The 13,257-nt window shown below is 43.9% G+C and overlaps 1 protein-coding gene across 1 annotated transcript in view; it reads left to right on the top strand.

Moving 5' to 3' along the window:
- LOC106572912 (laminin subunit alpha-5) overlaps window positions 1-13,257 on the top strand; it is a 292,659-nt gene that overhangs the window by 208,470 nt on the left and 70,932 nt on the right. Inside the window, exons 62-70 of the mRNA XM_082962271.1 lie at window positions 1,916-2,060; window positions 4,110-4,243; window positions 4,555-4,720; window positions 6,973-7,107; window positions 7,386-7,537; window positions 8,334-8,466; window positions 10,266-10,409; window positions 10,874-11,004; window positions 11,762-11,926. Of these exons, the coding sequence (XP_082818397.1) occupies window positions 1,916-2,060; window positions 4,110-4,243; window positions 4,555-4,720; window positions 6,973-7,107; window positions 7,386-7,537; window positions 8,334-8,466; window positions 10,266-10,409; window positions 10,874-11,004; window positions 11,762-11,926 (1,305 nt within the window). The remainder of the gene's footprint in view (window positions 1-1,915; window positions 2,061-4,109; window positions 4,244-4,554; window positions 4,721-6,972; window positions 7,108-7,385; window positions 7,538-8,333; window positions 8,467-10,265; window positions 10,410-10,873; window positions 11,005-11,761; window positions 11,927-13,257) is intronic.

The following is a 13,257-nucleotide window of genomic DNA, read 5'->3' as shown; positions in this document are numbered from 1 at the left end:
CCAATCAGGTTTTTATAGTAGAGTGGGCAGACGGAAGCCACTCCTCAGTAAAAGGGACATGACAGCCCGCTTGCAGTTTGCCAAAAGGCACCTAAAGGACTCTCAGACCATGAGGAACATGGTTCTCTGGTCTGATGAAACCAAGATTGAACGCTTTGGCCTGAATGCCAAGCATCACGTCTGGAAGAAACCTGGCACCATCCCTACGGTGAAGCACGGTGGTGGCAGTATAATGCTGTGGGGATGTTTTTCAACGGCTAGTCAGGATTGAGGGACAGATGAACGGAGCAAACCTGCTCCAGAGCGCTAAGGACCTCAGACTGGGGCGAAGGTTCACCTTTCAACAGGACAACAACTGTAAGCACACAGAATGTCCTTGAGTGGTCCAGCCAGAGCCTGGACTTGAACCCGATCAAACATCTCTGGAGAGACCTGAAAATAGCTGTGCAGCAACGCTCCCCATCCAACCTGACAGAGCTTGAGAGGATCTGCAGAGAAGAATGGAAGAAACTTCCCAAATACAGGTGTGCCAAGCTTGTAGCGTCATACCCAAGAAGACTTGAGTCTGTAATTGCTGCCAAAGGTGCTTCAACAAAGTACTGAGTAAAAGGTCTGAATACTTATGTAAATGTGATATTTTCGGGGGAGTTTTTTTTTCTCAAATATTTCTAAAAACCTGTTTTTGCTTTTTCATTATGGGGTATTGTGATGTCATAATGGGGTATTGTGACGTCATTACGGGGTATTGTGATGTCATTATGGGGTATTGTGTGTAGACTGATGGGAAGAAAAAACGATTTAATACATTTTAGAATAAGGCTGTAACCTAACAAAATGTGGAATAAGTCAAGGGGTCTGAATATTGTACAATCAATGGATGCTAAAATGTGAAGAGTGCTTTGGTCTACTTTCTTGATATCTCAGTCAACCAGACAGGTCCTACAGGCCCTAGTTTTGTCGCACCTGGACTACTGTCCAGTTGTGGGTCAGGTGAGGAAAAGACAGACGTAGGTAAGTTGCAGTTGGTGCAAAACAGAAGAGCACGTATTGCACTTAGATGTACACAGAGGGCGATTGTCAACGAAATACATGCCAATCTGTCCTGGCTCCTTGTTGAGGAGAGATTGGGACTGTGAAGAGACACAGGCATTTTTAGGTATTATGTATTGTGTTTTATGTGATACATAGTTGTGGTACGAGTGTGATATGTAGTTGTGATACGAGTGTGATATGTAGTTGTCTCAACTGGCTATCTTGAGATGAATGCACTAGCTGTGGGTCGCTCTGGATGGGAGCCTTCTGCTAGATGACTTGTTAATGTAATTTGATGTATTCTATTTGTTGTATTTCTGTTTCCTGTTTGGACCCCAGGAAGAGTTGCCGCTGCCTTGGGGATCTTAATAAATACTACTAATACCACTCTCTCTCTCTGTCTCTCTCTCTCGCTGTCTCTGTCTCTGTCTGTCTCTGTCTGTCTCTCTTCCTCTCTCTCTGTTTCTCTCTTCCTCTCTCTCTGTTTCTCTCTTCCTCTCTCTCTGTTTCTCTCTTCCTCTCTCTCTGTTTCTCTCTTCCTCTCTCTCTGTTTCTCTCTTCCTCTCTCTCTGTTTCTCTCTTCCTCTCTCTCTGTTTCTCTCTTCCTCTCTCTCTGTTTCTCTCTTCCTCTCTCTCTGTTTCTCTCTTCCTCTCTCTCTGTTTCTCTCTTCCTCTCTCTCTGTTTCTCTCTTCCTCTCTCTCTGTTTCTCTCTTCCTCTCTCTCTGTCTGTCTCTCTTCCTCTCTCTCTGTTTCTCTCTTCCTCTCTCTCTGTTTCTCTCTTCCTCTCTCTCTGTTTCTCTCTTCCTCTCTCTCTGTGTCTCTCTTCCTCTCTCTCTGTTTCTCTCTTCCTCTCTCTCTGTTTCTCTCTTCCTCTCTCTACAGGATCCTTCAGTACGGCCAGATGGCCATGACTTCGGAGACCAGGGTGACCAAGGCTGTGGTGGAGGCAGGAGGGGACAGCGGACTGCTCAACCTCCAGACTGAAGAGACTGTGTTCTATGTGGGAGGGCACCCTGACACATTCACGGTGAGAGGGAGCTGTGTGTGTGTGTGTGTGTGTGTCTGTGTGTGTGTGTGTGTGTGTGTGTGTGTGTGTGTGTGTGTGTGTGTGTGTGTGTGTGTGTGTGTGTGTGTGTGTGTGTGTGTGTCCAAAGGACCACAATGTATCCACAGCCTTTCGTAGATATACAGTGGTTATACCAAACATACAGTAGACCTGTAGTTTCTCCCTTATACACAAAATGACCAAAAGTATGTGGACACCTGCTCGTCGATCATCTCATTCCAAAATCATGGACATTAATATGGAGTTGGTCCCTCCTTTGCTGCTATAACAGCCTCCACTCTTCTGGGAAGGCTTTCCACTAGATGTTGGAACATTGCTGCGGGGACTTGCTTCCATTCAGACACAAGAGCATCAGTGAAGTCGTGGCAGTGATGGGCGATTAGGCCTGGCTCGCGTTCCAATTCATCCCAAAGGTGTTCGTTGGGGTCAGGGCTTTGTGCAGGCCAGTCAAGTTCTTCCACACCGATCTCGTAAAACCATTTCTGTATGGACCTCGCTTTGTGCACAGGGGCATTGTCATGCTGAAACAGGAAAGGGCCTTCCCCAAACTGTTGCCACAAAGTTGGAAGCACAGAATCGTCCAGAATGTAATTGTATCCTGTAGCGTTAAGATTTCCCTTCACTGGAGGAGCCTGAACCATGAAAAACAGCCCCAGACCATTATTCCTCTTCCACCAAACTTTACAGTTGGCACTATGCATTGGGCAGGTAGCGTTCTTCTGGCATCTGCTTTACACCACTCCAGCCGACGCTTGGCATTGCGCATGGTGATCTTAGGCTTGTGTGCGGCTGCTCAGCCATGGAAACCCATTTCATGAAGCTCCCGACAAACAGTTATTGTGCTGACGTTGCTTCCAGAGGCAGTTTGAAAATCGATAGTGAGTGTTGCAACCGAGGACAGATGATTTTTTTTACACGTTACGCCCTTGAGCACTCACTGGTCCCATTCTCTGAACTTGTGTAATCTACCACTTCGCGGCTGAGCCGTTGCTGCTCCTAGACGTTTCCACTTCACTATAACAGCACTTACAGTTGACCGGGGCAGCTCTAGCAGGGCAGAAATTGGACGAACTGACTTGTTGGGAAGGTGTTATCCAATGACGGTGTCACGTTGAAAGTCACTGAGCTCTTCAGTAAGGCAAATGTTTGTCTATGGAGATTGCATGGCTGTGTGCTCGATTTTATACACCTGTCAGCAATAGGTGTCCTGAAATAGCCAAATCCACTAATTTGAAGGGGTGTCCACATACTTTTGTGTATATATTTAGTGTATCTCTATTGTTAGTAACTCATAGATCTGTTTACTCGCTCAGCTTCATAAGTAACCCATATATCTCTCTAGTTTCTCTCAGCTCCTTCAGTAACCCATATATCTCTCTAGCTTCTCTCAGCTCATTCAGTAACCCATATATCTCTCTAGCTTCTCTCAGCTCCTTTAGTAACCCATATATCTCTCTAGCTTCTCTCAGCTCCTTCAGTAACCCATATATATATATCTAGCTTCTCTCAGCTCCTTTAGTAACCCATATATCTCTCTAGCTTCTCTCAGCTCCTTCAGTAACCCATATCTCTCTAGCTTCTCTCAGCTCCTTCAGAAACCCATATATCTCTCTAGCTTCTCTCAGCTCATTTAGTAACCCATATCTCTCTAGCTTCTCTCAGCTCATTCACTAACCCATATATCTCTCTAGCTTCTCTCAGCTCATTCAGTAACCCATATCTCTCTAGCTTCTCTCAGCTCCTTCAGAAACCCATATATCTCTCTAGCTTCTCTCAGCTCCTTCAGAAACCCATATATCTCTCTAGCTTCTCTCAGCTCATTTAGTAACCCATATCTCTCTGTTCTTCTCTCAGCCCCTTAGTAACATCTCTGTCTCTCTGTTCTTCTCTCAGCCCCTTAGTAACATCTCTGTCTCTCTGTTCTTCTCTCAGCCCCTTAGTAACATCTCTTCCTCTCTGTTCTTCTCTCAGCCCCTTAGTAATATCTCTTCCTCTCTGTTCTTCTCTCAGCCCCCTCTCCAGCTACAGCTGCCCAACTTCAAGGGTTGTATTGAGCTGGAGACCCTGAATGAGGAGGTGCTCAGTCTCTATAACTTTGAGAACATCTTCCAACTCAACACCACCGAGGAGAAACCATGTGGAAGGTGGGACCGCTAGCCGACCGTTACATCTTATCTCTATGGCTGGAGCGCTCAGCACTGAATACTAACAAGAGCCCCAAACCGCCGTGTGTGGACTTCTGTATCTGTTAGCTATAGTTTATATCCCCAATAAAAAGATCAACATTTATAGAATTATTATGATCTTTTCATTTGCTGTCTATGGCCTAGTTCACGGTCAGCTAGCAAAACCCATGTACAAAGCATTTGACACAAAAAAAAAATGTGTATGAATTGTCTGTGAATATTGTGCTATTGTTTGGCGTGTTAGTGACGTGTTATTCTCTGTCCGTCAGAACTAAGCCAGTGTTGACCCAGCAGTGGGTGAACGACGCAGCCTACTTTGACGGGACGGGTTATGCTGAGGTCACCTTGAAGGAGGATACAGGGAAGATGCAACGCTTTGAACAGGAAGTTAAACTGATGAGTCACAACGGCATCTTGCTCATGCTCCTCAGCCAGGTCAGAGGTTATACTACTGCTGCTGGGGTTTAAGTCTCAAGATCACTATACTGGCGTGAAAATATATGTTCTCAGTGTTTAGCACTGGATATGATAGGATTAACAGGGGCAGCAGGTAGCCTAGTGGTTAGAGAGTTGGACTTGTACCCGAAAGGTTGCAAGATCGAATCCCCGAGCTGACAAGGTAAAAATCTGTCGTTCTGCCCCTGATCAAGGCAGGTAACCCACTGTTCCTAGGCCATCAATGAAAATAAGAATTTGTTCTTAACTGACTTGCCTAGTTAAATAAAGATATAATAAATACATTTTTTATTTTTTTAACTGTAATGTCCCAGAGGGAAAACATTTCTTAGACACACAATACTGCTGTATACAAAATAACTGCTGTGTACCATAGTATTATACTATACTGTAACTACAGACTGTTAACACTGGGGCCTGATTCAGTTGGATACTGCCCGTCATGGATTTAAAAGCATTGGATTGGTGTAACCATGCGAGAAAGTTTGCTAGTGCACACTTCAAGGGAAAGGTGGAGAGTCAGGACTTAGCCAGTGTATTGATGCCTTGTAGCTTCCTGTTTTAACCTGTCTGTGTATTGATGCCTTGTAGCTTCCTGTTTTAACCTGTCTGTGTGTATTGAGGCCATGTTGCTTCCTGTTTTAACCTGTCTGTGTATTGATGCCTTGTAGCTTCCTGTTTTAACCTGTCTGTGTATTGATGCCCTGTAGCTTCCTGTTTTAACCTGTCTGTCTATTGATGCCCTGTAGCTTCCTGTTTTAACCTGTCTGTGTATTGATGCCTTGTTGCTTCCTGTTTTAACCTGTCTGTGTATTGATGCCTTGTAGCGTCCTGTTTTAACCTGTCTGTGCATTGATGCCCTGTAGCTTCCTGTTTTAACCTGTCTGTGTATTGATGCCTTGTAGCTTCCTGTTTTAACCTGTCTGTGTATTGATGCCCTGTAGCTTCCTGTTTTAACCTGTCTGTGTATTGATGCCATGTTGCTTCCTGTTTTAACCTGTCTGTGTATTGATGCCTTGTTGCTTCCTGTTTTAACCTGTCTGTGTATTGATGCCCTGTAGCTTCCTGTTTTAACCTGTCTGTGTATTGATGCCTTGTTGCTTCCTGTTTTAACCTGTCTGTGTATTGATGCCTTGTAGCTTCCTGTTTTAACCTGTCTGTGTATTGATGCCCTGTAGCTTCCTGTTTTAACCTGTCTGTGTATTGATGCCTTGTTGCTTCCTGTTTTAACCTGTCTGTGTATTGATGCCCTGTAGCTTCCTGTTTTAACCTGTCTGTGTATTGATGCCCTGTAGCTTCCTGTTTTAACCTGTCTGTGTATTGATGCCTTGTTGCTTCCTGTTTTAACCTGTCTGTGTATTGATGCCTTGTAGCGTCCTGTTTTAACCTGTCTGTGTATTGATGCCCTGTAGCTTCCTGTTTTAACCTGTCTGTGTATTGATGCCTTGTAGCTTCCTGTTTTAACCTGTCTGTGTATTGATGCCCTGTAGCTTCCTGTTTTAACCTGTCTGTGTATTGATGCCATGTTGCTTCCTGTTTTAACCTGTCTGTGTATTGATGCCTTGTTGCTTCCTGTTTTAACCTGTCTGTGTATTGATGCCTTGTTGCTTCCTGTTTTAACCTGTCTGTGTATTGATGCCCTGTAGCTTCCTGTTTTAACCTGTCTGTGTATTGATGCCCTGTAGCTTCCTGTTTTAACCTGTCTGTGTATTGATGCCTTGTAGCTTCCTGTTTTAACCTGTCTGTGTATTGATGCCCTGTAGCTTCCTGTTTTAACCTGTCTGTGTATTGATGCCTTGTTGCTTCCTGTTTTAACCTGTCTGTGTATTGATGACTTGTAGCTTCCTGTTTTAACCTGTCTGTGTATTGATGCCTTGTAGCTTCCTGTTTTAACCTGTCTGTGTATTGATGCCCTGTAGCTTCCTGTTTTAACCTGTCTGTGTATTGATGCCTTGTTGCTTCCTGTTTTAACCTGTCTGTGTATTGATGCCCTGTAGCTTCCTGTTTTAACCTGTCTGTGTATTGATGCCCTGTAGCTTCCTGTTTTAACCTGTCTGTGTATTGATGCCCTGTAGCTTCCTGTTTTAACCTGTCTGTGTATTGATGCCTTGTTGCTTCCTGTTTTAACCTGTCTGTGTATTGATGCCTTGTAGCTTCCTGTTTTAACCTGTCTGTGTATTGATGCCTTGTAGCTTCCTGTTTTAACCTGTCTGTGTATTTGACCCCATCAGGAGAAGTTCCTGTGCTTGGCGGTGCGTCAGGGACGTCTCAGGGTCTTCTATGACGTCACTGGTTCTCTACAGGAGCTGGAGCCTAAGGATTCAGACTCCCCTTACCTCAAGATCAGCGACGCTGAACCCAAATCTGTAAGAAACATTATACTGTGTATACTGTAGCCAGTGTTAAAGCTGCAATATGTCACTTTTGGAAGACCCGACCAAATTCACATAGAAATGTGAGTTATAGATCTGTTATTCTCATTGAAAGTAAGTCTAAGAAGCGGTAGATGTGTTCTATGTGCGTTATTTCTATGCTTCCCGTTCTTAAGTTTATTTTACTTTAAGTAATAAAGTTGGAAAGTTTGGTGTTTGTGTTGTAAGTTACTGTGTGAGTGTTACGTTCGGGTGTTTGTGTTCCTGTGTAGTTGGAGATTATCCTCCTCTACGATACGACTACGCGTGTTGTGGTGAGGAACAACCGCCAAACCCTCCTCAACTACGTCTTCACCGCGCCCCTGCCGCGCTTCGAAGGCAACTACTACCTGGCCGGAGTCCCCGAGGACAAGATGCCTGAAAGGTTAGACACATGCACACATACAGTACCAGTCTAAAGTTTAGACACAACTACTCATTCCAGGGTTTTTCTTAATTTTGTACTATTTTCTACATTGTAGAATAATAGTGAAGACATCAAAACTATTAAATAATACATATGGAAACATGTAGTAACAAAAAAAAGGTGTTAAACAAATCAAAATATATTTTATATTTGAGATTATTCGAAGTAGCCACCCTTTGCCTTGATGACAGCTTTGCACACTCTTGGCATTCTCTCAACCATCTTCACCGGGAATGCTTTTCCAAATGTCTTGAAGGAGTTCCCACATATGCTGAGCACTTGTTGGCTGTTTTTCCTTCACTCTGCAGTCCAACTCATCCCAAACCATCTCAATTTGGTTGAGGTTGGGAGATTGTGGAGGCCAGGTCATCTGATGCAGCACTCCATCACTCTCCTTCTTGATCAAATAGCCCTTACACAGCCTGGAGGTGTGTTTTGGGTCATTGTCCTGTTGAAAAACAAATGATAGTCCCACTAAGCGCAAACCTACAATGTAGAAAATTAGTAGGTGTGTCCAAACTTTTGACTGGTACTGTACATGCACACACACAGGAACGCAAACACGCACACACACAGAGAGGAACACAAGCAAACACACACACACACACACACACACACACACACACACACACACACACACACACACACACACACACACACACACACACACACACACACACACACACTAACAGTTTCTTAGCATCCTCTCTAAGAAGGGCATTAACATAATAATATTGTATTTTTCTCCCTCCAGCCTGAAGGCCCTGTTCCCTCGCCAGGGCTCTCTGAAGGGCTGTTTTAGGAACGTCAAGGCCATGAATTCTCACATCGACCTGAAGAGGATGGCCAGCTCTGGGGTCAGCTACGGCTGTGCCAACGACCTACTGGTTAGTGTGTGTATATATATATACTGCTCAAAAAAATAAAGGGAACACTTAAACAACACAATGTAACTCCAAGTCAATCACACTTCTGTGAAATCAAACTGTCCACTTAGGAAGCAACACTGATTGACAATACATTTCACATGCTGTTGTGCAAATGGAATAGACAACAGGTGGAAATTATAGGCAATTAGCAAGACACCCCCAATAAAGGAGTGGTTCTGCTGGTGGGGACCACAGACCACTTCTCAGTTCCTATGCTTCCTGGCTGATGTTTTGGTCACTTTTGAATGCTGGCGGTGCTTTCACTCTAGTGGTAGCATGAGACGGAGTCTACAACCCACACAAGTGGCTCAGGTAGTGCAGCTCATCCAGGATGGCTGAAGCTGTGGCAAGAAGGTTTGCTGTGTCTGTCAGCGTAGTGTCCAGAGCATGGAGGCGCTACCAGGAGACAGGCCAGTACATCAGGAGACGTGGAGGAGGTCGTAGGAGGGCAACATCCTCCAGCATGACCGGTTTGGCGGTGGGTCAGTCATGGTGTGGGGTGGCATTTCTTTGGGGGGCCGCACAGCCCTCCATGTGCTCACCAGAGGTAGCCTGACTGCCATTAGGTACTGAGATGAGATCCTCAGACCCTTTGTGAGACCATATGCTGGTGCGGTTGTCCCTGGGTTCCTCCTAATGCAAGACAATGCTAGACCTCATGTGGCTGGAGTGTGTCAGCAGTTCCTGCAAGAGGAAGGCATTGATGCAATGGACTGGCCCGCCCGTTCCCCAGACCTGAATCCAATTGAGCACATCTGGGACATCATGTCTCGCTCCATCCACCAACGTCACGTTGCACCACAGACTGTCCAGGAATTGGCAGATGCTTTAGTCCAGGTCTGGGAGGAGATCCCTCAGGAGACCATCCGCCACCTCATCAGGAGCATGCCCAGGCGTTGTAGGGAGGTCATACAGGCACGTGGAGGCCACACACACTACTGAGCCTCATTTTGACTTGTTTTAAGGACATTACATCAAAGTTGGATCAGCCTGTAGTGTGGTTTTCCACTTTAATTTTGAGTGTGACTCCAAATCCAGACCTCCATGGGTTGATAAATTGGATTTCCATTGATTGTTTTTGTGTGATTTTGTTGTCAGCACATTCAACTATGTAAAGAAAAAACTATTTAATAAGATTATTTCTTTCATTCAGATCTAGGATGTGTTGTTTAAGTGTTCCCTTTATTTTTTTGAGCAGTATATATACACACATGTTACACTTCAAAAGTTTGGGGTCACTTAGAAATGTCCTTGTTTTTGAAAGAAAAGCCCCAAAACATGTGTCCATTAAAATAACATCAAATTGATCAGAAATACAGTGTAGACATTGTTAATGTTGTAAATGACTTTTGTAGCTGGAAACGGCTGATTTTTAATGGAATATCTACATAGGCGTACAGAGGCCCATTATCAGCAACCATCACTTCTGTGTTCCAATGGCACGTTGTGTTAGCTAATCCAAGTTTATCATTTTAAAAGGCTAATTGATTATTAGAAAACCTTTTTGCAATTATGTTAGCACAGCTGAAAACTGTTGTTCTGATTAAAGAACCAATAAAACTGGTCTTCTTTAGACTAGCTGAGTATCTGGAGCATCTGCATTTGTGGGTTCGTTTACAGGCTCAAAATGGCCAGAAACCAAAAACTTTCTTCTGGAACTCGTCAGTCTATTCTTGTTCTGAGAAATGAAGGCTATTCCATGCAAGATATATGCCAAGAAACTGAAGATCTCGTACAACCTTGTGTTGTTGTGTCAGGTGGCCCGTGAGGCCCACTTCTCAGGCCAGAGTTACCTGGACTTGTCTCCAGACAGCATCCCTGGTCTCAGGAACAACTTCTACGCTGGGTTTGGCTTCCGTTCTGACCAGAAGAACGGACTCATGTTCTACCACCAAGCTCAGGTACTATATACTCTAGCTTCCTCGCTCTCTCTCCCTCTCTCTCTCTCTCGCTCTCTCTCTCCCTCTCTCTCTCTCTCTCTCGCTCTCTCTCTCTCTCTCTCTCTCTCTCTCCCTCTCGCTCTCCCACTCTCTCTCTCGCTCTCCCTCTCTCTCTCTCTCTCTCTCCCACTATCTCTTTCTCTCCTTCTCTTAGAGAGATGGATGGATATGCTAACCGTACCCGTGTGGCTCAGTTGGTAGAGCATGGTGTTTGCAACGCCAGGGTTGTGGGTTCAATTCCCACGGGGGACCAGTACGGAAAAAATGTATGAAATGTATGCATTCACTACTGTAAGTCGCTCTGGATAAGAGCGTCTGCTAAATGACTAAAAATGTAAAAATGTAAATGTAAAATATACCTTCACTGTGGTTACAGGATCGTGATTGATTGTAATATGTGGTTATAATGTGTGTTCTCTGGTCAGGACGGAGTGTGCCAGGTGTTCCTGGATAAGGGTCATGTGGTAGTGAGGGCGGGTAACAACGAGGTGAAGACTCAAAAGACCTACAACGATGACAACGATCATTATGTAACTCTGAACAGCAACAACAACAGGTAGGATTTACCATCCACCAACTAAATGATCATTATGTAACTCTATACAGCAACAGGTAGGATTTACCATCCACCAACTAAATGATCATTATGTAACTCTATACAGCAACAACAACAGGTAGGATTTACCATCCACCAACTAAATGATTATTATGTAACTCTATACAACAACAGGTAGGATTTACCATCCACCAACTAAATGATCATTATGTAACTCTATACAACAACAGGTAGGATTTACCATCCACCAACTAAATGATCATTATATAACTCTGTACAGCAACAGGTAGGATTTACCATCCACCAACTAAATGATCATTATGTAACTCTGTACAACAACAGGTAGGATTTACCATCCACCAACTAAATGATCATTATGTAACTCTATACAGCAACAGGTAGGATTTACCATCCACCAACTAAATGATCATTATGTAACTCTATACAACAACAGGTAGGATTTACCATCCACCAACTAAATGATCATTATGTAACTCTGTACAACAACAGGTAGGATTTACCATCCACCAACTAAATGATCATTATGTAACTCTGTACAGCAACAGGAAGGATTTACCATCCACCAACTAAATGATCATTATGTAACTCTATACAGCTACAACAGCAGAAAGGATGACTGGCAAATTCTGTTCAACATGCAGGCATGTACTCTCCTTTGAATGGAAGAGCTGTGAAACATGAAACCCAATCTGTGTGTTGTGTGGTGTTGCTGATGTGTGTGTGTGTGTGTGTCTAGGTTGCGTGTCTATGTGGATGACGTCCTGGAGAAGAATGGGGATACGGGTGTTGGAGGGGGCAGCAGCCGGGCGACACTGTCACCTGGAGGGGTCTACCTGGGAGGGACACCTGACAACAGCCTCAACAACCTCACCGGCTGTCTTAGCAACCTGTTCATCAAGAGGTAAGAAGGGTTTAGCACCAGGACAAACCGAGCAGAGAAAATAAGGGATCTACTACTGCTAGATTATAATGTTGCTGCTCCTACTGCTAGATAATAATGTTGCTGCTCCTACTACTGCTAGATTATAATGTTGCTGCTCCTACTGCTAGATTACAATGTTGCTGCTCCTACTACTGCTAGATTATAATGTTGCTGCTCCTACTACTGCTAGATTATAATGTTGCTGCTCCTACTGCTAGATTATAATGTTGCTGCTCCTACTACTGCTAGATTACAATGTCGCTGCTCCTACTGCTGCTAGATTATAATGTTGCTGCTCCTACTACTGCTAGATTACAATGTTGCTGCTCCTACTGCTAGATTATAATGTTGCTGCTCCTACTACTGCTAGATTATAATGTTGCTGCTCCTACTGCTGCTAGATTATAATGTCGCTGCTCCTACTGCTAGATTATAATGTCGCTGCTCCTACTGCTAGATTATAATGTTCCTACTACTACTGCTAGATTATAATGTTGCTCCTACTACTACTGCTAGATTATAATGTTGCTGCTCCTACTGCTAGATTATAATGTTGCTGCTCCTACTACTGCTAGATTATAATGTTACTGCTCCTACTGCTAGATTATAATGTTGCTGCTCCTACTGCTGCTAGATTATAATGTTGCTGATCCTACTACTGCTAGATTATAATGTTGCTGCTCCTACTACTGCTAGATTATAATGTTGCTGCTCCTACTGCTGCTAGATTATAATGTTGCTGCTCCTACTGCTGCTAGATTATAATGTTGCTGCTCCTACTGCTGCTAGATTATAATGTTGCTGCTTCTACTGCTGCTAGATTATAATGTTGCTGCTTCTACTACTGCTAGATTATAATGTTGCTGCTTCTACTACTGCTGCTAGATTACAATGTTGCTGCTCCTACTGCTGCTAGATTATAATGTTGCTGCTCCTACTGCTGCATTACAATGTTGCTGCTTCTACTACTGCTAGATTATAATGTTGCTGCTCCTACTACTGCTAGATTACAATGTTGCTGCTCCTACTGCTGCTAGATTACAATGTTGCTGCTCCTACTGCTGCTAGATTATAATGTTGCTGCTCCTACTGCTAGATTACAATGTTGCTGCTCCTACTACTGCTGGATTATAATGTTGCTGCTCCTACTGCTACTGCTAGATTATAATGTCGCTGCTCCTACTGCTGCTAGATTATAATGTTGCTGCTCCTACTGCTGCTAGATTATAATGTTGCTGCTCCTACTGCTGCTAGATTATAATGTTGCTGCTCCTACTGCTGCTAGATTATAATGTTGCTGCTCCTACTGC

Source organism: Salmo salar, chromosome 15, assembly GCF_965601325.2.
Source record: "Salmo salar chromosome 15, fSalSal1, whole genome shotgun sequence".
Classification (NCBI taxonomy): domain Eukaryota; kingdom Metazoa; phylum Chordata; class Actinopteri; order Salmoniformes; family Salmonidae; genus Salmo; species Salmo salar.
This window is presented reverse-complemented; position numbering and strand designations above follow the sequence as displayed.